The 24,159-nt window shown below is 48.1% G+C and overlaps 1 protein-coding gene across 3 annotated transcripts; it reads left to right on the forward strand.

The window, feature by feature from the left end:
* Positions 1-845: 845 nt before the first annotated feature.
* Positions 846-22,530, forward strand: RSAD1 (radical S-adenosyl methionine domain containing 1). 3 transcript variants are annotated; one of them, XR_005721857.1, is made up of 13 exons: positions 846-1,085; positions 1,438-1,571; positions 1,677-1,881; positions 4,161-4,526; positions 4,713-4,776; positions 5,183-5,330; positions 5,540-5,594; positions 6,490-6,593; positions 6,773-6,933; positions 9,454-9,692; positions 11,098-11,299; positions 12,901-12,971; positions 22,447-22,530. XR_005721857.1 is itself a non-coding variant. In XM_040245709.1 (10 exons), the coding sequence occupies exons 1-9, from the start codon at positions 951-953 to the stop codon at positions 6,888-6,890; spliced, it is 1,329 nt and encodes a 442-aa protein (XP_040101643.1). In that variant the 5' UTR covers positions 846-950; the 3' UTR covers positions 6,891-6,933; positions 9,454-9,900. The 3 variants fall into 3 exon arrangements, 1 of the variants encoding a protein (XP_040101643.1); XR_005721858.1 differs by lacking the exons at positions 11,098-11,299; positions 12,901-12,971; positions 22,447-22,530 and having other exon boundaries at positions 5,183-5,317; positions 9,454-9,900; XM_040245709.1 differs by lacking the exons at positions 11,098-11,299; positions 12,901-12,971; positions 22,447-22,530 and having other exon boundaries at positions 9,454-9,900.
* The last annotated feature ends 1,629 nt before the right edge of the window (positions 22,531-24,159 follow it).

Below are 24,159 nucleotides of genomic sequence, written 5' to 3' on the forward strand. Positions count from 1 at the left end.
ATACATACAGACACATCCAGATCCAGATAAATCCAACATTTCCTGTTGAAATCTTCCCAAGAACACAGTCAAGCAGGCATTAGCTCCATTTCACAAAAGCTGAAACTGAAAGCAGTAAGTTCAGTGTCTTGCCCAAATTTACACAGCGGGAATTAGAACCCAGCTGCCCGATTCCAAAGCCCATGGTCTTTCCACTTCCTGGGACAGTTCTTCGGGTGTCTGATCGTCCAGCCCTTCTTCTGAACTCTATCTGTCCCACATGCATCATCTCTGACTCTCCTCACAGCAGATGCCTGGGCTGGCCCGACCCAGGGGACAGCCTACGCTCCTGACCAAACAGGGATTTTCTGCCCCTGCAGCCTTCAGTCCAAGTGCCCGCTCCTCCCCCACTGATTCCACAGCCCTTGTAACAGACCAACCTCTCAGCACGAAGCACACTGGCCTGGCGTCCAGGAGGTGCTGAATTACGTCGGTTGCCTGTTGTCGCTTGTTGGTTTACGTCTCCCCTGTCTCGTGTACCTGCACTTCGCCCTAATCTTATGCATCTGGATGTCCTCAGCGCCGAAAAACTCTGAGCCAGGCACATAAAACCTGAAGAAACCTACTGAACGAACTAACAGGTCCTGGATCGATCCAGGAACTCGCTCGCGATGTGGTGCCAAAAAGTGCGGAGCTGCCCCACTACACCTCCAGCCGCCAGAGAAAGGACGGCAGGGCGGCAGCGGCGAGGGCATCGGTGCCCAGCAGGTGGCGCTACGCCCCCGAGCCCTTAGCGCGGTGCTCCGTCAAAGGGCGCGGCCACGCAGCCCCAGTCCTTCCGCCGGGGCGGCCGCTCCCCTACCGCCACCCCCGCCCCGCCCGGCTCTGCGCGCACCGTCAGACCTACCCTGGGCTTGTCTCGGGCTCGCGTCCTGACCCGCGCGACGGGCCGCTGAGCCAGAGCGGGCGCCATGGCCCTCCCGCGGTCCCAGGCCCGCGGCTGGGTGAAGGCCGCCAAGATGGCTCAGGGGCGCCGCCGCGCGGAGGACGCGGGGGGATCCCAGAGTCCCGCGCCCGGGAGCCAGCGCGCCGCGCTTTACGTCCACGTGAGTGGGGAGGGGAGGCGGGGTCGCGGGAGCGGAGGGCCGCGGGCCCACCTGCCGCCCTTCGCCGGCCCGAGACTCGGTCTGGGACCTGTTCCCTGGCGGGGAAGGGTCTTGGTCCGGAGAACTGAAGTCTCTGGTGTTCACAATCTCGTTGACCTTGACAAGTGATTTCCCTTCTGAACCTCAGTTTTCTCCTACTGAAGTGGGCTTACTAATCCCCTTGGAGAGTTGTGTGGCTTAGATGTGGACGGCCCTCGGAATCAGGATGGGGGTGTGTGCGACTGAACCCTGCAAATGGCCGGGGGCAGCCCAGGGTCACCTCTCATCCGGTTCACACGCCCCCTGCCCCCAGTGGCCCTACTGTGAGAAGCGCTGTAGTTACTGCAACTTCAACAAGTACATCCCCCGTGGTGTGGACGAGGCTGCTCTGAGGCGCTGTCTGGTGACCGAGGCTCAGACGCTGCTGAGACTCAGCGGAGTGCGACGGTGGGTCCTGGGGGCAGGGTCTTGGGAATTGTGTAGGGCAGCAGAACAGGTTGCAGGCACCCTGGAGGGCTCCCCCACATTTTCACCTCCATTCTCTTTCCCTAGAGTGGAGTCTGTGTTCTTCGGTGGGGGTACCCCCAGTCTGGCCAGCCCCCGTACTGTGGCAGCTGTCCTGGAGGCAGTGGCCCAGGCAACTCACCTGCCTGCAGACTCTGAAGTCACCCTGGAGGCCAACCCCACTTCAGCCTCAGGCTCCAGGCTGGCAGCATTTGGGGCGGCAGGAGTCAACAGGTTGTCCATTGGCCTCCAGGTAACCCATCTCACCCACCTTATCCTGGGGCATCCAGGATGTCTCTCATCCAGTCACATTCATTCATAGGGCAAATATTTGTGGAGCTCCTTCTTTGTGCGAGGGCCCTGTAGGCACTGAAAAGTGTGCGGCGACACCTACTTGTCTGTTTGAATGCTAGACTACAGGCCCTAATAGGCAGGGATCATGCGTGCCTTTTTGTTCATCACGGTATTACAAGCAGCCACTGTAATTCCTGGCACATAGTAGATGCTTGAAATATTTACTGCCTGACTGGAGACAGAAGGAGGCAGACAGGTGGTCAGATCATTGCAGCATGATAAAGTCTGCTTGTGAATGGGGTCTCTACAAAAGGCTTTCAAGGGTATGGCCTGAAGGGCATGTCAGTCTGACAAAATCATGGAAACCTTCCTGAAGAAGGTGGTGTTTGAATAAGGAAGAGGAGTCCATCAGAGGAGGGTGTTGACGGAGGACAGGATTTGGAAGAGCTTGCCTGTTTAGGGGTAACTTTGAGCCATTCCTTGTGACTGGAGAGGCTGGGGACAAGGTTGCAAGCTGGGGCCCAGAAGTCTTCAGCACCAGACTAGGAACCTTGTGGTTTTGCCTAGTGGTGACAAGGGAGTCACTGAAGGGTTTTAAGTGGGGAGAGAAACGTGTTCCTCTCAGGTTGGCCCTTGGTATTTCTATACCCAATATCCCCACCCCCACTCCACACACACCCATTTCAAGTACATGTACCACTTACCAAAGAGTTTGGGGTCAGGGCTTTGTCACTATGGGACATATTGAAAGGGACACACCATTTCTTCTGGCCTCCAAATACTTACATATCTTGAATCTAATTGTGAGAAAACATCAGGACACCTAAGAGACTTTGTACACGTCTGGATAAGAACGGATAACATGAGATCGATCTACCCTGTTAACAACTTTTTAATGTACAGTACAGTATTGCTGACTATAAACACAGTGATGTACAGGAGATCTCTAGGACTAATTAAGAGATTTTGGAGGGGGTGGGGTTTGGCCACAACGTGTAGTTTGTGGAGTCTTAGTTTTCTGACCAGGGATTTTGAACCTGGGCCCCTGTCAGTGAAAACGCTGAGTCCTAACCGCTGGACTGCCAGGGAATTCCCTAAGAGGCAGTTTTTAAAACAACTGACCTGTACTGTTCAAAAATGTCAGTATCATAAATGACAAAGGCAGGATGAGGATCTCAACTAAAGGAGACTAAAGAAACAGTGACAGCTGCATGCAGTGTGTGACCCCTGATTGAATACTGAATTAGGGCGGGAAGAGGAAATCACTACAACAGACATTTAGGGATAATTGGCCAACTTTGAATAAGACTGTGTGTTAGATATGGGGATTGTGTCCATGTTACATTTCCTGAACTCTGTAATTAGACTGTGGCTGTGTAAGGGAATGTCCTTATGCTTAAGAAATGTTTTTTACATTTAGATAACGATATTACAAGTGCCTACTAGCCTGTGAACAATGGCTACCATATTCTACTAAAATGTTCCGCATCTTCACTGACCAATATAGTTGCCACTGACCTCATGCTAGGAAACACTTAGAATGTGAGTATTTAAATTTAATTAACTTCTAAAATGTAAACAACTACATGTGGTTAGTATCTGTTATATTGGACAGTGCAATTACAGAACATTTTCATCCCACATGGTTCTTTTAGACAGCATGGTCTATAACTTACTCTCAAAAAATTCAACATAATAATAATATGTGTGTATATTTAGAGAGGGGGCTCCCGAGGTGGTGCTAGTGGTAGAGAACTCACCTGTCAATGCAGCAGATGTAAGAGACACGAGTTTGATCCTTCAGTCAGGAAACCCCTGGAGGAGGGTATGGTAGCCCACTCCAGTATTCTTGCCTGGGGAATCCTATGGACAGAGAAGCCTGACTGGCTACGGTCCATAGTGTTGGAAAGACTCGGACACAGCTGAAGCAACTTAGCACATATTTAGAGAGAGACAAACCAAAAGTGGCAAAAATGTTAATTGCAACTTTTCTATAAGTTTGAAAATTTCAAAATAAAAAGTAAAATAAAAAAAAAGATTGTTGGCTTTGGAGTTGGACAATCCTAATTTCCAGGTCTGACTTCACTATTGTTTGACCTTGGGCAGGCTACTTAATGAATTCCAGTTTGTCATCTGTACGGGTTTTCCCCTGGATCTGTGTCTGCAGTAAGTCCAGCCAGGTGTTTCTGTCTCCCTCTGAGCTGGCCTGCGTGCTTATCCTCCACCCTCTCTCTCCAGTCTCTAGATGACGCTGAGCTCCAGCTGCTGGGGAGGACACACTCGGCCAGGGACGCTCTGCAGACCCTGGCGGAGGCCCAGCGCCTCTTCCCAGGGCGTGTTTCTGTGGACCTGATGCTAGGGCTGCCAGCACAGCAGGTGGGGCCGTGGCTCAGGCAGCTGCAGGAACTGCTGCGCTGCTGTGATGACCACGTGTCCCTCTACCAGCTGTCCCTGGAGCGGGGCACCACACTCTTCACCCAGGTGCAGCAGGGTGCCCTTCCTGCCCCGGACCCCGAACTGGCCGCTGAGATGTACCAGGAGGGACGGGCAGTCCTGCGGGAGGCTGGCTTTCGCCAGTATGAGGTCTCCAACTTTGCCCGGAATGTAAGTCCTAAAGCTGAAGGTGGGGCCTGGGCGGGCTAAGGTGTGACAGGGCAGTTGTGGCCCTTTGGGGAGAAGGGTGCTTCCAAGGCCTGAGATGGTGGGACATTGTAACCAGGTGCCTCTTACCTGAACAGGGATCGGCCCACCTACTTCTTTCTGCATTGACTGTTCCTTCCCTCCCGACAGGGGGCGCTTAGTACCCACAATTGGACTTACTGGCAGTGTGGTCAGTACCTTGGCGTTGGGCCCGGTGAGTGCCATGAACCACAGATGGGATGACTCAGGAGAGCAGAGTCATGGCTGTGTGCTCTTGGGCCACTTAACCTCCCCGGCCCTCTGTTTCCTCATATGTAGAGTGTGGCAAAAAGTACTACCTACTTTGCAGAGCTCTTAAGTATGTGTTTTGAGGTGCGTGGGATAGTACCTGGCACTGTGGTTCTTGACCTTCAGCATGCATCAGAATTACTTGGACCGCTTGTTAAAACCTAACTGAATCCCAACCAAATTCTGGAATTTCTGGCATTGGACAGGGCCTGAGGATTTACATTTCTAGCATATGAAATGCTGTTGGTCCAAAGGCCTCGCTTTGAGAACCACTGACTTAACATCTGGCAAACACACAGTGTTAGCTGCTGTTAACCTGTTTATGTTGTCAGGGGCCCATGGGCGATTTATACCCCAGGGGGCTGGGGGCCACACCCGAGAGGCTCGGATCCAGACCCTAGAGCCTGACAACTGGATGAAGGAGGTGATGCTGTTTGGTCACGGCACCCGGAGGCGCATCCCCCTGAGTGAGCTGGAGCTGTGAGCGCTTGAGGGCATTTCACCCAGGCTTCCCCTGTACCCCAAGAGCCACCCATCTACACATCTTTGTTTCCTGCCTTGCCCTTCCGCCACCTTGTCCCATGCTGTGTGATCCTCATAAATCCCCCATACACATATCCCAACTGGAGTCTGAAGAATGAGAGAAGTATAAGTCTCCTCTCCAAGACTCCTATTGGTTTTTCTTTCAGGCTGGAGGAAGTTTTGGCCATGGGGCTACGCACAGACGTGGGCATCACTCACCAGGTAAGAGGTCTATCTTACCTGGTAAGAATCACTCTGTCTCACTGTCTCTTCTATACACACACACACACAGCCTCCCATTCCTCTGGCACTGGCAGCCAGAGGTAGGGCCTTGGTCTAGCTGAGACCTGATGGGTGGGAGCACTGGGCAGGAAGGTGATGGTGAGAACCCTTGACCAGGGCTATAGAGACCTGGGCTCTAGTCCCCATCTACTGCAACCTTAGGCACACATCCTTTCACCTCTGAATATTAACTTTCTCAGCCATCTAAGGGAATTGGCTAGATTAAGAATTTTCAAATGTTTTTTAAGCAGAGCTAAAAGCTCGGATAGTAAGTGCAATAAAGATCAGTGAAGCCCAGAACTGCTCTAGATGAAATCAGAGCCATAGAACCTGGACTTCTGTTGAGTTGCTAAGTCACGTCTGGCTCTTTCCAACCCCAAGGACTGTAGCATGCCAGGCTCCTCTGTCCTACACTGTCTCCTGGAGTTTGCTCGAATTCATGTTGTCCATTGAGTTGGTGATGCTATCTAACCATCTCATCCTCTGCCACCCCCTTCATCTTTTGCCTTCAACCTTTTCCATCATCGGGGTCTTTTCCAGTGAGAGCTCCAACTAGGGTTGGCCATACTCTGGCCAGAACAGGGAGGGGAATGAGCAAAGGAAGAGCTGGCCTGGCGGGGAGCCGGATTTGGTTTGGACGGGGAATAGGAGTGAAGGAGCCCACCTCCCTGCTGACCCATTGACCTGGTCCTGGTGTACGTGATAGTCAGTTTCTAAGATCTCTGTGCTGGACTGGAGCCACCCCTCACTGTACCCCCAGGCAGGTGGCCTAGATTAGCCCCTGCCCGCTCCCCACCTTGTGGTTCTGCACCTCTGCCCCTTCTTGTTTTCCCAGCACTGGCAGCAGTTTGAGCCCCAGCTGACCCTGTGGGACCTGTTTGGAGCCAGCAGGGAGGTGAAGGAGCTACGGGAGCAGGGCCTGTTGCTGCTGGATCACAGGTGTGTTGTGGGGACAGTGGTTCGGTGCCCCAGGGAACCCTGACTACACATCTGCAGACCCGAGAGAAGTGAGAAAGGTTGACAAGGAAGGGCCTCTGGTGCCAGGGCCTTGGCCTTGGCAGAGGGTGAGGGTTGAAACTAGTAAGAGGGGGCAGTCACAGCCAGGCCTCTTGTTCCAGGGGTCTTCGGTGTTCCTGGGAGGGGCTGGCTGTGCTGGACTCTCTGTTGCTGTCCCTTCTATCTCGGCTCCAAGAGGCCTGGCAGCAGAGAACCCCCACTTGCGTGCCCAGAGGATAGCCCCCGGAGGAGAGGTACATGTTCTGTAGCCAGGACTCTGCAGGTAGGCTTTGGGGGCTGGGGTGACTGCAGACATCGCCACTGGCAGGTGCTGTCCTGGTTCTGACCACTGCCCAGCCCTGGCATCCCCAGGGGAATAGCTACAGTGAGGTGGATGGGGGGACTTCCCTGGCCTGGGGACTGGCATCAAGTGCACCTACCACTGCCAGAGAAGCATTACTCCAAAGAAGGAACAGTGGTTTCTGTGGGTGCCTCTCATCAGTAGACTCTAAACAAATCCTGGTTGACAGAAGATTCTGAGAAATAGAGCTCTCAGGCTTCCTGCCCCAACAGGACAGGTCAGGACATGGGTGTCCAGCACTGCAGCCTGCTGGACTCTGAGAACAATGGGAAAGATCAGAGCAAGACTTGCCTCATCTCTTTGGGCAGCCAGGATATGCGTGGGTGTCAGGAGCCTCGGATCTTCCAGAGTGCTCCCCAGGCTTCTCCCTCCCCACTGCAGCCCTTCCCTTGAAAGAGTGAAGATGCGGGGAGCTGAGGGGGAAGCGGGAGGGGAGAATTCAGGAAAGATCAGAGCCTGGTAATTCTCCCCTGGCCTTTTACCTGCAGAAATGGTCACCTGATTTTATTTAAATAACCTAATAAGCCTATCTGGAGGCTGTCTTAACTGTGGTCCTCTCCTTTGTCTGGGCTTCAGTGGAGTGTGGGATCCTGATTTGGGGGCTTGAGGATCAGTGTAGAGCTGAGATTCCTTCCTGAACCTCATCATTTGGCTGTGGTCTTGGCTTTTATGGATTATCCTTGCCTAAATCAGTGGTTAGGCTGGAAACTGCAAAATGTAAATTTCTGACTCTATCATTCCATCTACATTCATTAACTGGCATGTGTCCATAAAAAAAAAAGCTTTCCCTTTCTTTTTTTAAGGGCAGATATTCTTAACCTAATAATTCTATGCAGTGTGGGGAGGCTAGTGGAGAGGAAGGTATTTCCTGTGAAGAGGCAAATAATTTATCATGTCAGAGGGTTCCCTGTTGCCAAAGGTAATTTAGTACCCTCGCAAATCAGGGCATACAAAGCTCAGCCTCTAGCTGGGTGACTAGGGGTGGGGTTTCCCCACCCCTCAGAGGTGAGCACATGCATTTCCCGTGTGCCTAGTGGGTGTGTGAGTATGTTTTTTTTTTGACCTGTGGTAACATGGTAAGTGTTACCACCTCTCCTTTATTCATGAAATATTCAGCAAGCACTAACTGTGTGCCAGCACTGAGCAGAGAAGAGTAAGACCTAACCCAGCCCTCAAGGCACTTACCACCATGTTGACAGACATATAAAGAGAGAAACGCCAGGGCTATCAGTGAATGTGTATAGAGGAGCTGGGGAAGCCTGCAGTGCCTTTGTTTGTGAGGGACTGACAGCAGAAAAGGAGGAATGCCTTTTTCCTACTCCCTCCTCTGACCCCAGCATAGCTTGCATGGTGACCTGTGTGTTCTGCCTGGGAGCCCCTTCTCGAGCTTTCCCCTGATCATGATATTCAAGACGCGAGCACGGGGCCAGTGCAGGTGTGCCGTCAGATAACCTGGGCCCACTCAGGTTTCTCCCTGCTGCCAGGGTTCGTGCCACCTGAGATGCCTGGGCCCTCCCTGCTGGGGCACCTCACGAGGTCTGTGCAGAGGGGTTGAATGGGAGTTCAGTGGGGATGGCACAGATCACCTTCTGTGATTCAGCCCCCACCACCGCCCCACCACCCCCATTTCCATGTGAATCAGAGTCTCCAGAAGGTGGAGCCAAGAAATCTCGTTTTTTTAGTCGTGGCTCTAATAGTCAGGCCAGGTTGAGAAACCCCATCCTGTCCTGCCTTCCATTCTGAGAGTTGGAGATCTGGAGAAACAAGGGAAATGAGGCTAATTCCAGACATGGCCAAGTGGAGTGAGGTCCTTCCCTCTGCATCCAGGCCTTCTCAGGATCATTCATCAGAGGGGTTCTCCTCCTGCATGTGGAGGCTTCTGTTGGATTGCCATTGCCTTCTCCAGGGGATATTCCCGACCTAGGGATCGAACCTGGGTCTCCCCCATTGCAGGCAGACGCTTCACTGAGCCACCAGGGAAGCCCTGTTGAAAGGCATATGGATACAAATAAGAAGGGTGAACAAATGCCCTGATGATGAGGTGATGAGAGGAGTCAGAGAAATGTGTGTGTGTGTGTGTGTGTGTGGTTGCAGCTTGCAGGACCAACCTTCCCCACCTGGAGTGCTGGCAGCTTTAGGGCTGACAGTGGAGCCACCCCAGCCCTCACCCCCACCCCTTCCCCATCCCCACCCTCATTGACAACCAAGTAAGGTAAGCCGGACAGCTGTTTTGACTTGCATTTTACATATGAGGACATTCGAAGAGGCCATCTAAGTTGACCCAAGTCATATAAGCAGTAAGGTAGCAGACCTGGTGTAACACTTCTGGACATTTAGAACTTTCAGTCACATTGTTGTTTTATTCTGACCATGGGTCAGGTTGATTGACCTGTCTCTTAAACTAGCCAAAATCCTGACCTCTCTCTGGCCCCTCTGCCTCAGGCTTGAAGCTGGCGTCTCTGCCTTGGTGCTTGGTCTCAGTTTCTGTGTTTTTCCTCCTGGAGAACCCACGTGTCCCATCTGCGAGAGACCGTCCGCTTCCTGGAAAGGAACTGCATCCTGCAAAGAAAGGACTTTTAAGTAATGGGATTGCTTTAAACTGAATGTTCGTGTTCCTCCCAAATCCATACGTGGAAACTTCATCCCTGGAGGCATGGTCTTCAGGGGCGGTGCTTTGGGAGGTAATTAGGTCATGAGGATAGAGCCCTCATGAAAGGGATTAATGTGCTTATGAAAGAGAGCTCCCTGGCCTCTTCCACCACGCGATGACATGGAGGGAAGACAGATGGCTATGTACCAGGAATCGAGCCCTCACCAAATCTACTGGCACCTTGATCTTGGACTTCCCAGCCTTCAGAACTGTGAGAAATAAACGTTTGTTCTTTAAGCCACCCAGCCTATGGTATTTTTATTTTAGCGGCCTGAATGTGCTAAGACAAGGATGAAATAACTTACATGGTAACTTGTTTTATTGTTCAAAATATTTACCAGTATATATTCCTGCTCTGTTGAACCTGGGAAGGGCCAGGAAACTTGCCCAACACAGATTGTAAGAGCCAGTGGGTGGTCCACCATCTCCTCCTGTTGCAGGAAACTGGGCTCTTGTCTAACACTCAGAAATGAATTGTCCGAGGAGATACATGTGCTGACAAAGCAAGAGGTTTTATTGGGAAAGGGCGCCCAGGCGGAGAGAAGGAGGGAACCCAGGAGAACTGCTCTGCCACAGTGGCTCGCAGTCTCGGGGTGTATGGTGATGGGATTGCTGTCCGGGTTGTCTTTAGCCAATCATTCTGACTCAGAGTCCTTCCTGAGTGCGCGCCTTGTTCAGCCAAGATGGACGCCAGTGAGGAGGATTCTGGGAGGTGGTCAGACATGTGGTGTCTCTTTTTGACCTTTCCTGAACTCTCCCAGTTGGTGGTGGCTTATTAGTTCCGTGGTCCTTACCAGGACCTCCTGTCATAGAACAGTTCATTCTAACGGTTACTATGGTGCCTGGCCAGGGTGGGCAGCTTCAGTCAGTGTGCTTCCCCTAACACTTCCGCCACAGAGACCTGCAGTGTTAAAACAGAGGCCCTTGCATTCACCTGGGTCCTAGAGTGGAGAAGATGTTGGGCAAAGGAGTGGCCAACCACAGCAAATAGGAGCAGGAGGGGGTGGTCACACTCACTGTTTGAACTGCTTATTACAGTTGGACTGTACTGCTTGATCCCATTTGTAATCCCACCATTCAGAGGTTAACTACTTTTAGATCTTGGTGTGTATCTAAGCAGAGATTCTTATATTCGAATGAACATCTTTAGATAAAGTCATGAAAAGGGGATAATATGCATCTTGCTTTCGTTGCCTTCTTATTCTCCCTCAGGTGTGGTGGGCATCTTGTCAAATTCATATCTACACCCTAATTTTTAGTGTGGCTTTTTAGTGCACCGCTGCATGGTCATCCCCAAAGTTAGCTTTCCAATTCCTTTTTGGTGAAGCAGAAGGTTTACTTTCTTTATTTTTATAAACTTTATAATGAATTCATTTATCATGAATGTCTTGTGTAAATATTTTTATACACTGGCTCAATCATTTCCTTATATTTAGGCTAAATCCCAAGGAGTGGGGTTGCTGATTCCAAGGAAATTCGCATCCTCCATTTGGATACACAGTGCCAAACCGTATTCCAGGAGGCCTGGCAGTTCATCCCCTTGCCAGCTCACTGGTCATCAATGGCAAGCATGATCAGTTTTTCCAGAGGATTTCAGTCTGGAGAGCACTATTAATTCTGACTTTAGTATCAGCTAAGGTACTGTCTCCCGAACTCGGGCAACTGTTTTGTTCCACCTGATCACTTCCACCCAGGTAGAAGACCCAGCTGAAACTGTGCCCGTGTGTTCAGATTACCTCTGAACTCCTCATCCAGACCCCACTTCTGGAAGACTCATCTTCTGCATCCTCTCTTCTTCTTCCTGCTTTCCTTTATTTTCCCTGAGGGGATTTTTGAAGCCAGTTTTTCAATTTTTGTTTTTTCTTGGCCCGTGGCATGTGGCCTCTTAGTTCCCTGACTAGGGATCGAACCTGCACCCCTATATTGGAAGCTCAGGGTCTTAACCATTGGACCGCCAGGGAAATCCCAAAGCCAATTTTAAAAATTATACAAAGAACATTATAGAAACATTAGTCAGAATTTTAAGTGAAAAACAAATGTCTACAGTCAGTGGTCCCAGCAAACTCAGCTGTGTCTGTGTTCTCTCCCAGTACTCATGCAAATGCATCCAAGACTCTCGCCTAGTTGTACTCCTGACACAGACCTAATTTTGCATTCTGCTCCTTTTTCTTCTCAGTCTGTCATAAGCATTTTTCCATATGGTTACATGGCCATCATCTTGCTCATTTTAATTGTTGCACAGTGTTCCAGTAAGCGAATAATAGTAGTATTACCCTAATATGTCATTTAAATGGTTCCCCATGTTTCTCTATCACAAATCACATTGTAGTACATGGTTTTATGGATATAGCTTCTTCCCGCCCTTGAATTATTTCCTCAGATCAATTCCCAAGAGTGATTGGGTCAAAGGGTATAGATGCTTTAATGATTCTTGGTATGAGTTGTTATATTGTTTTCCAAGGGACTTTTCTTTTTTTAGAAATTTTACTGCTCAAAAAATAATAACGATTTTTTCAACCATATAGAAGAAAGCAAAACTTCTACTATCTAGGAATTACCACTACAGCATTTGGCCAACCATCCCACGAGACATCTCTTGATATACATATCTATGTAGAAATAAAAATAATTTTTCACAAAAGGGATCATACTCATGTGCCAGCTTTGCAACCTGTTTCTTTTACTCAACAATATGTCCTAGGTTTTTCTGGTTGGATCTGCCGTAATGTGATAGCATAATGTAGTACAGTAATAGCTGTAAGCCAGGCATGGTGCAAGAATTTTATCTGCATTAATTCATTTAAGCACCACAACAACCCAGTGAGATAAATGTTGTTATTATCATGCCCACTTTACAGATGAGCAGACAGGCTCAAACAAATTGACTGCCCCAGGTCACATCACTAGGAGGTGATAGGCAAGCTGAGTTCACTGAGGCTCCAAAACAGATACTTACATACATAATACATGAATATATTCTAAATGTAAAATGGTAATAATAATAAATGTAAACATTACCATAGTATAGTCACCTTGCTACTTCTACAGAGGTTGATACATGTATCAGATAAGTTTAGGTTCAACTGTACACGGCAGAAAATAACATAAGCTTAAGCTTGTCTTCTTCCACATAGAAGACGTCTGGACAAAGCATTTCAGGGCTAGCCTAGTGGACCCAAGGTTGTTGGTCACGAAGAATCCAGGCTTCTAACTCTATACACTGTATCCTTGTTTCATAGCATCCATCCCTAAGGTCTCCACATGGTCTAATGTGGTCCCTGGAGCTCCAGCCATCATGTCTGCATTCCAGGTAGTAAGCATGTTGCTGCTTCCTCACCAATCCCCATAATAGAAGGGCTTGGTTAATTAAAAAAAAAGGGGGGGGTGGGCGGTAAAAATAGATATTAAGAGGCAATCAGAAAACAACTCTTTCCAAATCCTATTCTATTTACATATGTATGTACATATATACAAATATAGTTTAAAAAATAGTCTAATGTGTCATAATGGTACCTTGTTTCAATTTACATTTTAAAGTTTTCTGGCCAGATCAAATGTTCTCCGTTCAGTATTTGTAAACAAATGTTTTGGCTATACTAGGTCTTAGTTGTGGCATGTGACCAGGGATCAGACTTGAGGCCCCCTGCATTTGCAGTGCAGAGTCTTAGTCACTGGACCACCAGAGAAGTCCCTCCATTTAATATTTGTTTACTAACTATTGTGTTCTGTGCGCATTTAAGCTCATTGATTATTTCTATTTAGCCAGTTACTTATTTAGCCTTGATGATTTCCTGATCAAGTTGAAATATTTACATAGATAAATAATTACAAGTATATTAACTCTTTGTCATATTTGCTGCAAGTATTACTTCCAGCATGTTGTCCTTTTTATCTTGCGTAGATTTTGCTTTTTGGAAAGTGAGTTTTCTAGAAATTTCAAATATTTATATATCGAGTCTATCTTCTGCCCTGGGACTTTTTCTGTCAGTTCCAAGCTCCAGAGATATGGTCAACTTTCAAGTTGGCTTTCTCCTCCCAGGAGACCCATCTAATGTTGAGGGTGTGTCTTCCTGGGATCAAATCTCCACTGTTCCTCTTCTTACCTGTAAGACTTCCCTCAACTGAGATCCGTTTTCTTGACTTTAATGAAGGGATTGGACCAGCCCCAGGCTGTCAAACCTGGCTCTGCATCAGAAATACCAGAGGCTCCACGCACATTCCTAGGCTTCCCTAAGATCTGTAGAATCCAAATCTCTGTATCCAGGGATCTGTATTTTTAAACACTCTCCAGTGAACCTGATGCTCAGACATATTTCAGAAGCTCTGGACCAGCCAGTGTCAAAGGTTGCTCCCTGTTCTGGGCTCTCTGAGTAGTAAGTGAGAGGAGGCCACAGTCCTTGGCCACTGTGTCTGTTGAAACCAGTTAACCCTGCCCCTTTTTCTTGGGTCACAGCCCCCATTTCACATCCAGCCTGAGCAGCAGCCCCTTCTTCCTACTTCCTCAGGGGTGGGGGTAAGATTGGGTGGTAGTCCAGCTCCTGGGCTATGGCCTGAGAGGCTGCCACAGCAATGCTTCTGCGAGCGGTCAGTGTCGTTACTAGCTGGTGGCCTTAGTTAAGTCGCTCAGTCTGTGAGCTTCCATTTCCTCACCTCGGCAAGCAGGGATCACACCTTAGTCAGGGTTTTAATAGGGTTGGAGATGATGGATGGATGGATGGGAAGAGCCTAGTGCAGTTCCTGGCACACAATGCACATTTGCCAAATGTGGTAGTTACTACTATTAGGGTTTTCATTGTGATTTACAGGGCCTTGGGCATGCTGCTGCTAAGTCACTTCAGTCACGTCCAATTCTGTGTGACCCCATAGATGGCAGCCCACCAGGCTCCCCCGTCCCTGGGATTCTCCAGGCAAGAACACTGGAGTGGGTTGCCATTTCCTTCTCCAATGCATGAAAGTGAAAGTGAACCCGACTCTTAGCGACCCCATGGACTGCAGCCTACCAGGCTCCTCCATCCATGGGATTTTCCAGGCAAGAGTACTGGAGTGGGATGCCATTGCCTTCTCCTTGGGCATGCTAGCCCTAGGGAAAGAGGTTCCAAGCAAGAATTCCTGATTCCTGACAAGACAGAAGGAACGCCTGTCATTTCTTTGTGATGCTGAAACTTGTCAGTAGGTAGCCCTGGGTTTCTGGAAAATCCCCTCTGGCCCAGTGTAGAACTTGCTACCTTTCAGGTGGATGTGGGCCACAGGGCAAACTGACCGCCTCCACGCAGTGTCACCTAAGCAGAAGGAAGGCCCCTCATTAGGTGACTCCTCAGACCAGTGCTCCTTGCCCTCCCCCAGCAGGTCAGTCAGGAATGGCCCCATTCCTCAGGTGGCTACCTATGCAGGTGGGGCTGCCTTTACTTGCCTCCCAGGCTCTGACACCTGGGAGACACTTCCACCAGAGCACATCTTTCCTTTGCCCCTGCCTCTGGATTAGGTCGTTCCTGTTGCCCACTCCTCACTCTTCTGAGACCTTGGGTCTCCTTACCTCCATTCCTGCTGTCCCTGACTCAGCATGGGACTTCCCCCCCGCCTTTGAACCTGACCAGGTTACACAGGCCTCACTTTCTTGGCTGACCTTTCTTACTTAGATTAGGACCAAAGTGAGGGGCAAGATCCTTTGTCTGAGGCCTTGGCAGTCCTGATGGAGGGCAAGGTGGGCAGGGCCTGGGCTCACAGAGGCTGCTTCACAGCACTGGGGAAGCTGCCGTAGACATGCCCCGCCTGAGGACCCCTCCCCTCGCACTTACCCTTCAGATTAATTCATGAACAATAAAAGATAAACTATGAAAACTGTCAGCCTGGCTAGCCTAATCTTGAACAAGTCTTGATGGTCCAAGAATAATTTAAGGATCCTCTTCCTCAAACTGAGATTGAGCAGGGGAGCAGTGAGGTCGTCCCGCTTGGGGACCCAGAGCATGAATGCGTGTGTTCAGCTCTGCCACCTGTTTAGCTGCTTGATCTCAGGCAGTGCTTCCCTCTTCTGTACCCTAATTTCTTCATCTGTAAAATGGGGGTGCTAAAGATACTCTCTACCTCTCTTGGTTTTTGTAAACTTTCAAGAAGTTAGGAACACATAGCTGAAACAAACCAAAGAAAAGACATAAACTGGATTTCATCAAAATTTAAAAATTTTGTGTCTCAGAGGACATGATCAAGAAAGTAAAAAGGGATTCCCCTGGTGGTCCAGTGGCTAAGGCTCTGACTCCCAAAGCAAGGAGCCTGGGTTTGATCCCTGGTCACGGAACTAGATCCCATCAAACTACAGCTAAGAGTTCACATGCCACAGCTGAAGATCCCGCGTGCCACAATCAAGACCAAAGATCCTGCATGCCACAACTAAGACTTAATAAATAAACGTAAATTTTAAAAAGAAAGTGAAAAGAAAACCTACAGAATGGGAGAGAATATCTGCAAACCATATATCTGAAAAGGGTCTAATATCCGGAATATATCAAGAAGTCCTACAACTCAACAACCACAAGACAACCCAAAAAAGTGGACAGAGGGGACTTCCCTGGTTGTCCAGTGGTTACGAGTCCATCTTCAAATGCAGGGAACACAGGACTGATCCCTGGTCAGGGAGCTAAGATTCCCACGTGTCAGGGGCAACTGACCCCCCTGAGCAACTAGAGAAAGCCTACATGCTGCAATGAACAAACAGCATAGCCTACCCGCCCCACCCCCCACCCCGCCAAAATGGGCAAAAGATGTAAATAGACATTTCTCCAAAGGAGATATACAAATGGACAATAAGCAGATTAAAAGCTGCTCAGTGTTATCAGCAATTAAGGATATACAAATCAAAACCATAATGAGATACCACTTCACATTCACTAAAGTAGTTAAAATTTTAGCAAAGGAAAATGTTGGCAAGTACCTGGAAAAACTAGAACCCTCACACACTGCTGGTGGGAATGCAAAATCATGCAGCTTCTGTGAAAAACAGTCTGGCAGTTACTCAGAAAGTTAAATAGAGAGTTACTATGTGACCCAACAATTCCACTTCTAGGTATCTATCCCAGAGAGCTGAAAACATATGTCCACACAAAAACATATACACAAATAAATGTTCATAGCAATGTTATTCACAATACCACAAGGAAATAATTCAAATGCTCATCAGCTGATAAATGGATCAATAAACTTGGTATGTAACTACAGTGAAATGTTATATACCAATGAAAAGAGAGAAAATACTTACACGTGCTATGTGGACTTAACCTTGAAAATATGCTGTGTGAAAGAAGCCAGACACAAAAGGCCACATATTGTATGATTTCCTGTATGTAAAATGTCCAGAATAGGCAAATCCAGAGACAGAAAATAGATGAGTGTTTCCTAGGGGTTGAAGGCAGGGGAGTGGAGAGTGACTGCTGATGGATACAGGTTTCTTTTTGGTTTGATGGAAACGTTCTGGAACTAGATCGTGATGATGGTGGCACAATCTTGTGAATATAGTAAAAACCACTGAATTATACACTTTAAATGATGAATTTTATGTAAAATTTTATGTGAATGATAGCTCAATCTTATAAAACAAGTCAGTATGCATAAAGTATCATACATAGAAAGCTTAGAAGACTTCGATAACATGGGAGGGCTGAGCTAACTTGGTAACCACAGATGTTTTCATTGAATGAGAAGGAACATTGAAAAAAAGTCAGAGAATCAGATTTAAACAGTGTGTAGATGACTTTGTCTATATTAACTTCCTATTGCTGCTATTCAGTCACTAAATCATGTCTGACTCTTTGCAGCCCCATGAACAGCAGCCCAGCTTCCCTATCTCCTAGAGCTTTCTTAAACTCATGTCCGCTGAGTCAGTGATGCCACCCAGCCATCTCATTCTCTGATGCCCCCTTTCCCTCCTGCCCTCAATCTTTCCCAGCATCAGGGTCTTTTCCAGTGAGTCAGCTCTTTGCATCAGGTGGCCAAAGTCTTGGAACGTTAGTTTCAGCATCAGTCCTTCTAATGAATATTCAGGGTTGATTTCCTTTAGGATTAACTGGTTTGATCTCCTTGCAGTCCAAGGGACTCTCAAGAGTCTTCTCCAACACCATAGTTTGAAAGTATCACTTCTTCTGCACTCAGCCTTCTTTCTGGTCCAACTCTCACATCCATACATGACTACTGGAAAAACTATAGCTTTGACTAGATGGACCTTTGTCAGCAAAGTGATATCTCTGCTTTTTAATGCGCTGTCTAGGTTTTGTCATAGCTTTTCTTCCAAGGAGCAAGTGTCTTTTAATTTCATGACTGAAGTCACCATCTATAGTGATTTTGGACCCCAAGAAAATAAAATCTGCTACTGTTTCCATTATTTCCCCATCTATTTGCCATGAAGTGATGGGACCAGATGCCATCATCTTAGTTTTTTGAATGTTGAGTTTTAAGCCAGCTTTTTCACTCTCCTCTTTCACCTTTATCAAGAGCCTCTTTAGTGCCTCTTCACTTTCTGCCATGAGGGTGATATCATCTGTATAACTGAGGTTGTTGATATTTGTCTCAGCAATCTTGATTCCAGCTTGTGCTTCAAACAGTCCAACATTTTGTATGACGTACTCTGCATAGAAGTTAAATAACCAGGGTGACAATATATGGCCTTGACATACTCCTTTCCCAATTTGGAACCAGTCTGTTGTCCCATGTCCAGTTCCATTGCTTCCTGATCGGCATATAGGTCTTTGAGGAGGCAGGTAAGGTGGTCTCACATTTCCATCTCTTGAAAAATTTTCCAGAGTTTGTTGTGATCCACACAGTCAAAAGCATTAACGTAGTCAATGAAGCAGAAGTAGATGTTTTTCTGAAATTCCCTTGCTTTCTCTATGATCCAACAGATGTTAGCAAGTTGATCTCTGGCTCATCTGCCTTTTCTAATTCCAGCTTGTGTACGTCTGGAAGTTCTTGGTTCACATACGGTTGAAGTTTAGCTTGAAGGCTTTTGAGCATTACCTTGCTAGCATGTGAAATGGATCATAATTGTACACTAGTTTGAGCATTCTTTGGCATTGCCCTTCTTTGGGACTGGAATGAAAACTGACATTTTCCAGTCCTATGGCTACTGCTGAGTTTTCCAAATTTGCTGACATATTGAGTGCAACACTTTAACAGCATCATCTTTTAGGATTTGAAACAGCTTGACTGGAATTCCATCACCTCCACTAGCTTTGTTTGTAGTTTTGCAAGTGATGCATCCTTGACTTCACACTCCAGGATGTCTGGCTCTAGATGAGTGACCACACTATCGTGGTTATCCAGTTCATTAAGACCTTTTTTGCACAGTCTTTCTGTGTATTCTTGCCACCTCTTCTTAATCTCTTCTGCTTCTCTTAGGTCCTTGCCATTTCTGTCCTTTTTGTGCCCATTTTTACACGAAATATTCCCTTCATATCTCCAATTTTCTGAAGAGATCTCTAGTCTGTCCCATTCTGTTGTTTTCCTCTGTTAATGCAAATTGATTATCTTATAGTTCTGGAGGTCAGAAGTCTGAAATGGCTAAAATTAGATGTGAGCAGAGCTGTGTTCCTCTGAAGGCTCTAGGACAGAATCTGTTCTTTGCCTTTTCCAGCTCCAAAAGATGGTGGCCTTCCTTGGCTTGTGGCCACGTCACTCTGACCTCTCCTTTCATCTTCACATCTCCTCTCTGACTCTGACCCTCTTGCCTGCCTCTTACAAGGACACTTGTGATTCCATTGGGCCTATCTGGATAATTCATGAAAATCTCCCCATCTCAAAATCCTTACTCACATATGCAAAGTCCTTTTTGTCTCATAAGGTAACAAATTCACAGCTTCCAACAAAGATATGTGGACATCTTTGGGAAGCCATTATGCTGCTTACCACACTAAGAGAGAAATTATCTAGTGGATTTGAGTGTTCTGGTCCTTAACTTGAATCCCTTTCATCTGTACCATTTTCAGGGTACTTACACAATTGTTTTTTCTCTTGCATTGATCCTGGGAAGTTGATGAAGGCATTATTGAGCCCCTTCTGTTAGACAGTAGATGAGACTCAGAGGAGAGGCACAGTGCCTTGGTCGCACAGTTAGAAGGAAACTCGGGACTGTTAATTCAGCATTCTCCCACATCATCTGCCGCCACCCCAGTTCTAGGCCATGCGCCCCTGGAATGGTGTCCTCAGTGATGGAATGGGGGCAATTCCACAACTACTCCCACAATCTAGAGAAAGAAGGCCGCAATGTGAGTCAGTTCCCTGGGCCTCAGCAAGCAGCCTTCTCCTGATCGGACAAGGAGAAAGGAGGGGAGCTCAGACAGAGAACCTTCCTTTTGGGAGACAGCCTTGGTCCAGAGCCCAGAACTTGATATCCATCCATCTTGGACACGCACTAAACAGCAGTCCAGGCAGATGGTCCCAGGGTTTTTGCCCTGGGATTTCCATACCAGGAGGGAGCTCTGGTTCTCAGGCACATTGTGCTGCAAACCTCCCAGGGATGTGTCATTGTGGTTTACAGTTTTGCCTTTGAGTGCTGCTGTCCCAGAGAAGCCAGGTTCTCTTCCAGCCCCACAGGTATTGGAAGGCAGCTACCATGAACCCATTGATGTTTCCCCAGGCTTTCCCTACCCCTATCCTCTGTTGACATACCAGACACCACTTCAGGAACTGGGATACATCCCTGAACCTGCGAGGTCAAGTTGCTGCTCCCTTGGACCTCATACTTTAGTGGGAGCAGACAGAGACCATACAGAAGGTGGGATAAGGATTCTAGGAGCAAAATGGGGTGAGACATTAGAGGATGAGACTGTGAGATCCACACTGTGAGACTGGCACTCTCCCACCCTAAAGGGGAGAGGGACAGCCTAGGATGAAGCAATGTTGAGATGTAAACCCATGTTTTCCTCTAAATTCCTGTTCTATGTGGCCTGCAAAACATTCACCCTGTGTCCTTCCCCAGAAGGGAGGAAGAGCAGTTTGAGCCTGAGGTGGTGCCCAGAGTCTGAGCGTCATTCCTGAGGTTGAAGTCAGTTCATTCTGGGAAGTGTCCAGCTATGGCCTAACTTCAGGGCCAAAGAGTATTTAATATTTCTGTTGCGTGTTATCTGAGCAAGTTTCTACTAAGTAGGGGAGTGGTGTGATATGTCATTTAAGGAGTCAGCCAGATTTCAAGGAGAATAAGGCTGATGTGAGAGTGAGCCAGGTGTGTGAGAAGATGGCCAGACGTAAGGAGGAGGGCAATGCAGACGATGGGCTTCCTGTGTGGCTCAGTGGTGAAGAATCTGCCTGCCAACCAGGAGATGTGGGTTCGATCCCTGGGTTGGGAAGATCTCTCTCCAATCTTCTTGCCTGGGAAATCCCATGGACACAGGAGTCTGGCGGGCTATAGCCCATGGGGTCGTAAAAAGTCAGACACAACTTACAACTAAATAACAACAACAACAATGATAAGGGAAAGGGCCAGGCATATATGCAGAAGTAAGACATGTATTAGGATGGATTAGGAGGAAGGAGCCAGACCTGAAGGGATTGAGCTTGATGCGAGGGGCTTCAGACAGACCCCTGCAGCCTCAGGCTTTGGGGGATGGTCCCTAGAAAGGGATGATGCAACCTGTGGAGGAAACAGACTATTATTTAGGAAGGCTGTTTAGCCTGTGCAAAGAGTAGCTGAGGACAGGTCTGGCACCTGGCTTCAAGGAAATAAACAGCTGTGAGGTGACAATTGATGTCATATTCTCTGTCGACCCAGCCACCTCATCCTCCCCAGGCTTGAGGAGGTTGCTCAGAGTTGCTGTGCTAGGAGGAGACTGCAGTGGCTAAAACAACACTGTCCCCTGAAGAGCGCTTTATCCCCTCGGGATTGGGTACTGCTGTGTCTTCCCGTGGAATGCCTGCCCCCTGACCTGCCTGCCTCAAACACTACCTGCCTAAGAAGGCTCTCCTAACATTTATATCCTGCCTTTCCCAAATTGTGATTAATCCTTAGCCCATGAGTACATACATTAGAGTTGGAAACCCACTTTCAGATGACCCAACTCTGTCTCTAAGGCACCCTGAACGCAGTCCACCCCACACCATGTGAATGAACTTTAGAGAATCTCGAGAACTGAGTGCAAAAATCATGTGCAAAACCAAGTGTGCAAATGAATGAATAAACAACATGTGGTATATCTATACAATGAAATATTATCCAAGCACAAATGTGGAATGAATTGCCACAACTTTGATGGAACTTTAAAAACATTATGCCTAGTAAAAATAGGCAGACAGGAAAGGCCAGATATTGTACCATCATTCCATGAATAGGAAATATCTAGAATAGGCAAATAAAAAAGACAGAAAGTAAATTAGTGGTTGCCAGTGGGTGGGGAATGGGGAGGAATGGGAAGTGACTGGATAGAGTTTCTTTGGGGATGAGGGAAAAGTTCTGGAACTAGAAAATGGTGATGATTGCACGACATTGTGAATATACTAAGTGCCACTGAACGGTGTTCATTAACATGGTGAATTTTAATACATGTGTTTTACCACAATTTTAAAAAATAAAAGAATGTACATTTCTTGGAGAGAAGGTTCCCAACTTTGATCAGAGTTTTTAAAGTTTAAGCAGCTCACATCTGCCTGATGACTTTATGATGAGGATGGTGATATGCAGCACAGAGCAGGGAGGCACCTGCCCAGTGTCACTCATGGGCTGGGGGCAGAGCCCTGCCAGGCTGTGTACCTGTCTGACCATGTCCCTTCTTATCCTCTCCTTCAATCTACACTTTACTCTCCCTGAACAGCTCCAGGCCTCTGTTCCACTCCCAGCCAGGCTACCACAAGCTGTGTAACTTTCCAAAGTCCCAAGACCTTCCAGAAGCTGAGCACATGGATCAGTTTCACAAGTGCTTGCGTTGTGGACCCTGAGCTCCTAAGAACAAGAGATGTGTACTTTCCCTCATATCTCAGAGTTCCAGTGGTACCCATGGATGTGAGCTCGTCCTATCTCCCTCCAAGAAAGAGCTTGCTGTTCGTTTCTCAGATGTCCACACTGGGTTGGCCAACACTTTGTCAGCTCTGCAACACAGCCTGAAGCTCTCCCAGCCTGGTCCTGCTTCCTCCCCTACCCTCTTCACAATAAACCTCTTATCTCCACTCCTATCTCCATCTGTGTCTGTTTCCTGGAAGACCCAGATGACACAGTCCCCAGCTGGGAGTATCATAAACATTCAGTAAATGTTCATAAAGTAAACTGAACTGGGGACTCCCTGGAGGTTGGAAGAAGGTTGGTGCCTAGGCCTCAGAGAATCGGAGAGGAGGAGCTGCCCATGGAGGACATGTCAATCATAAGCAGAGGAAAGGTCTAGAGGGGCATGGAGAAGAAGTCATGCCCCTGGAAGAGTCCCAGTAGTGAAGAACACGTAGGGAGCCCAGGGATTGACCAGACCTACTGGCATTCTTCCTAGCTCTTCTTCTGCTGGGGCAGACTGCAGCAAAGCTCAGAAATGTCCGAAGAGGCTTAGCCTTGGGAGAACCAGGTTTGAATTGTGCTTCGGATTGGTTCAGTGATTTTATATTCTCTTCTTTGGGGGATCTCAGTTTTTCCATCTGTGAAATGGGTAGAGATCAGCTGCCCCAACCCCAGAATGATTTTGAGAGTTGACTGAGACATCCCTACAGTTTATGGAGGGTACTGTGTAGGGCAGTTTAAATGCATACTGTCAGTTAATCCTTACAGTGACCCTGTATAGGAGGTATTATGACCACCATCTTACTTGAGAAAACTATGGCTCACAGAGGTCAAGGGACTGGCCTAAGATCACAGAGCTAATAAACAAGAAGAGCTAAAACTGGAATCCGGTTCTGTCTTGCTCTAGAGCCCCTCCATTATTCCACAGTTTCTGAGCCACTGCTATCTGCTAAACTTTGAGCTAGGATGAGGACAAAGGACAAGCCAGCCCCACTCTCACTGCGTTTATATTCTTACAGACAGCGGCCAACCACTTCAACACAGTAATTCCAGAATGCATTAGGGAAAAAATATATACTGGGTACATTTATAAAACTGAGACAATAGAAAGGGCTACTTTAAATTGGGAGTAGGGGTGGGTCAAGGGCAGCATCTCCAGGCACAGAAACAGTTTGAGAAAGCCCCAAGTCCTCAAATCTGCGTAAAACTTGACTTGTCTGGTAAGTAGTGGGTGGGGAAGGCCACCAGGCGCAAGTTAGAGGACGGGCAGGGGCCACTGGACTACTGAAGTCCACGGGACGCCATCGGGGGTTTTCAGCACGGAGCGAAAGGATCATCGATCCCGCTGCGATAGTGCGGTGGGGCCGAGACACAGCGGGAGCGCGGAGGGAGCCGGGCTGCAGGCGGCGGTGGGCGTCTGGAGGGGCGGCGGGAAAGGGCAGCGGGAAAGGGCAGCGGGAAAGGGCGGGGAGGGGCGTGGTGTAGTTACTTATCGCCTCCTCCGTTTCTTCCCCCCGCCCCCTCCCCGCCCTCCCTCCCGGCCTGG

Source organism: Oryx dammah, unplaced genomic scaffold, assembly GCF_014754425.2.
Source record: "Oryx dammah isolate SB20612 unplaced genomic scaffold, SCBI_Odam_1.1 HiC_scaffold_8, whole genome shotgun sequence".
Classification (NCBI taxonomy): Eukaryota; Metazoa; Chordata; class Mammalia; order Artiodactyla; family Bovidae; genus Oryx; species Oryx dammah.

Excerpts from the sequence above, each read along its gene's own strand:
- RSAD1 (XM_040245709.1), top strand. The coding sequence starts at position 951 with ATGGCCCTCCCGCGGTCCCAGGCCCGCGGCTGGGTGAAGGCCGCCAAG. Across the intron at positions 4,527-4,712 it reads TCTCCAACTTTGCCCGGAAT|GGGGCGCTTAGTACCCACAA; the intron begins GTAAGTCCTAAA and ends CCCTCCCGACAG. Across the intron at positions 5,331-5,539 it reads CCCCTGAGTGAGCTGGAGCT|GCTGGAGGAAGTTTTGGCCA; the intron begins GTGAGCGCTTGA and ends TTTTTCTTTCAG.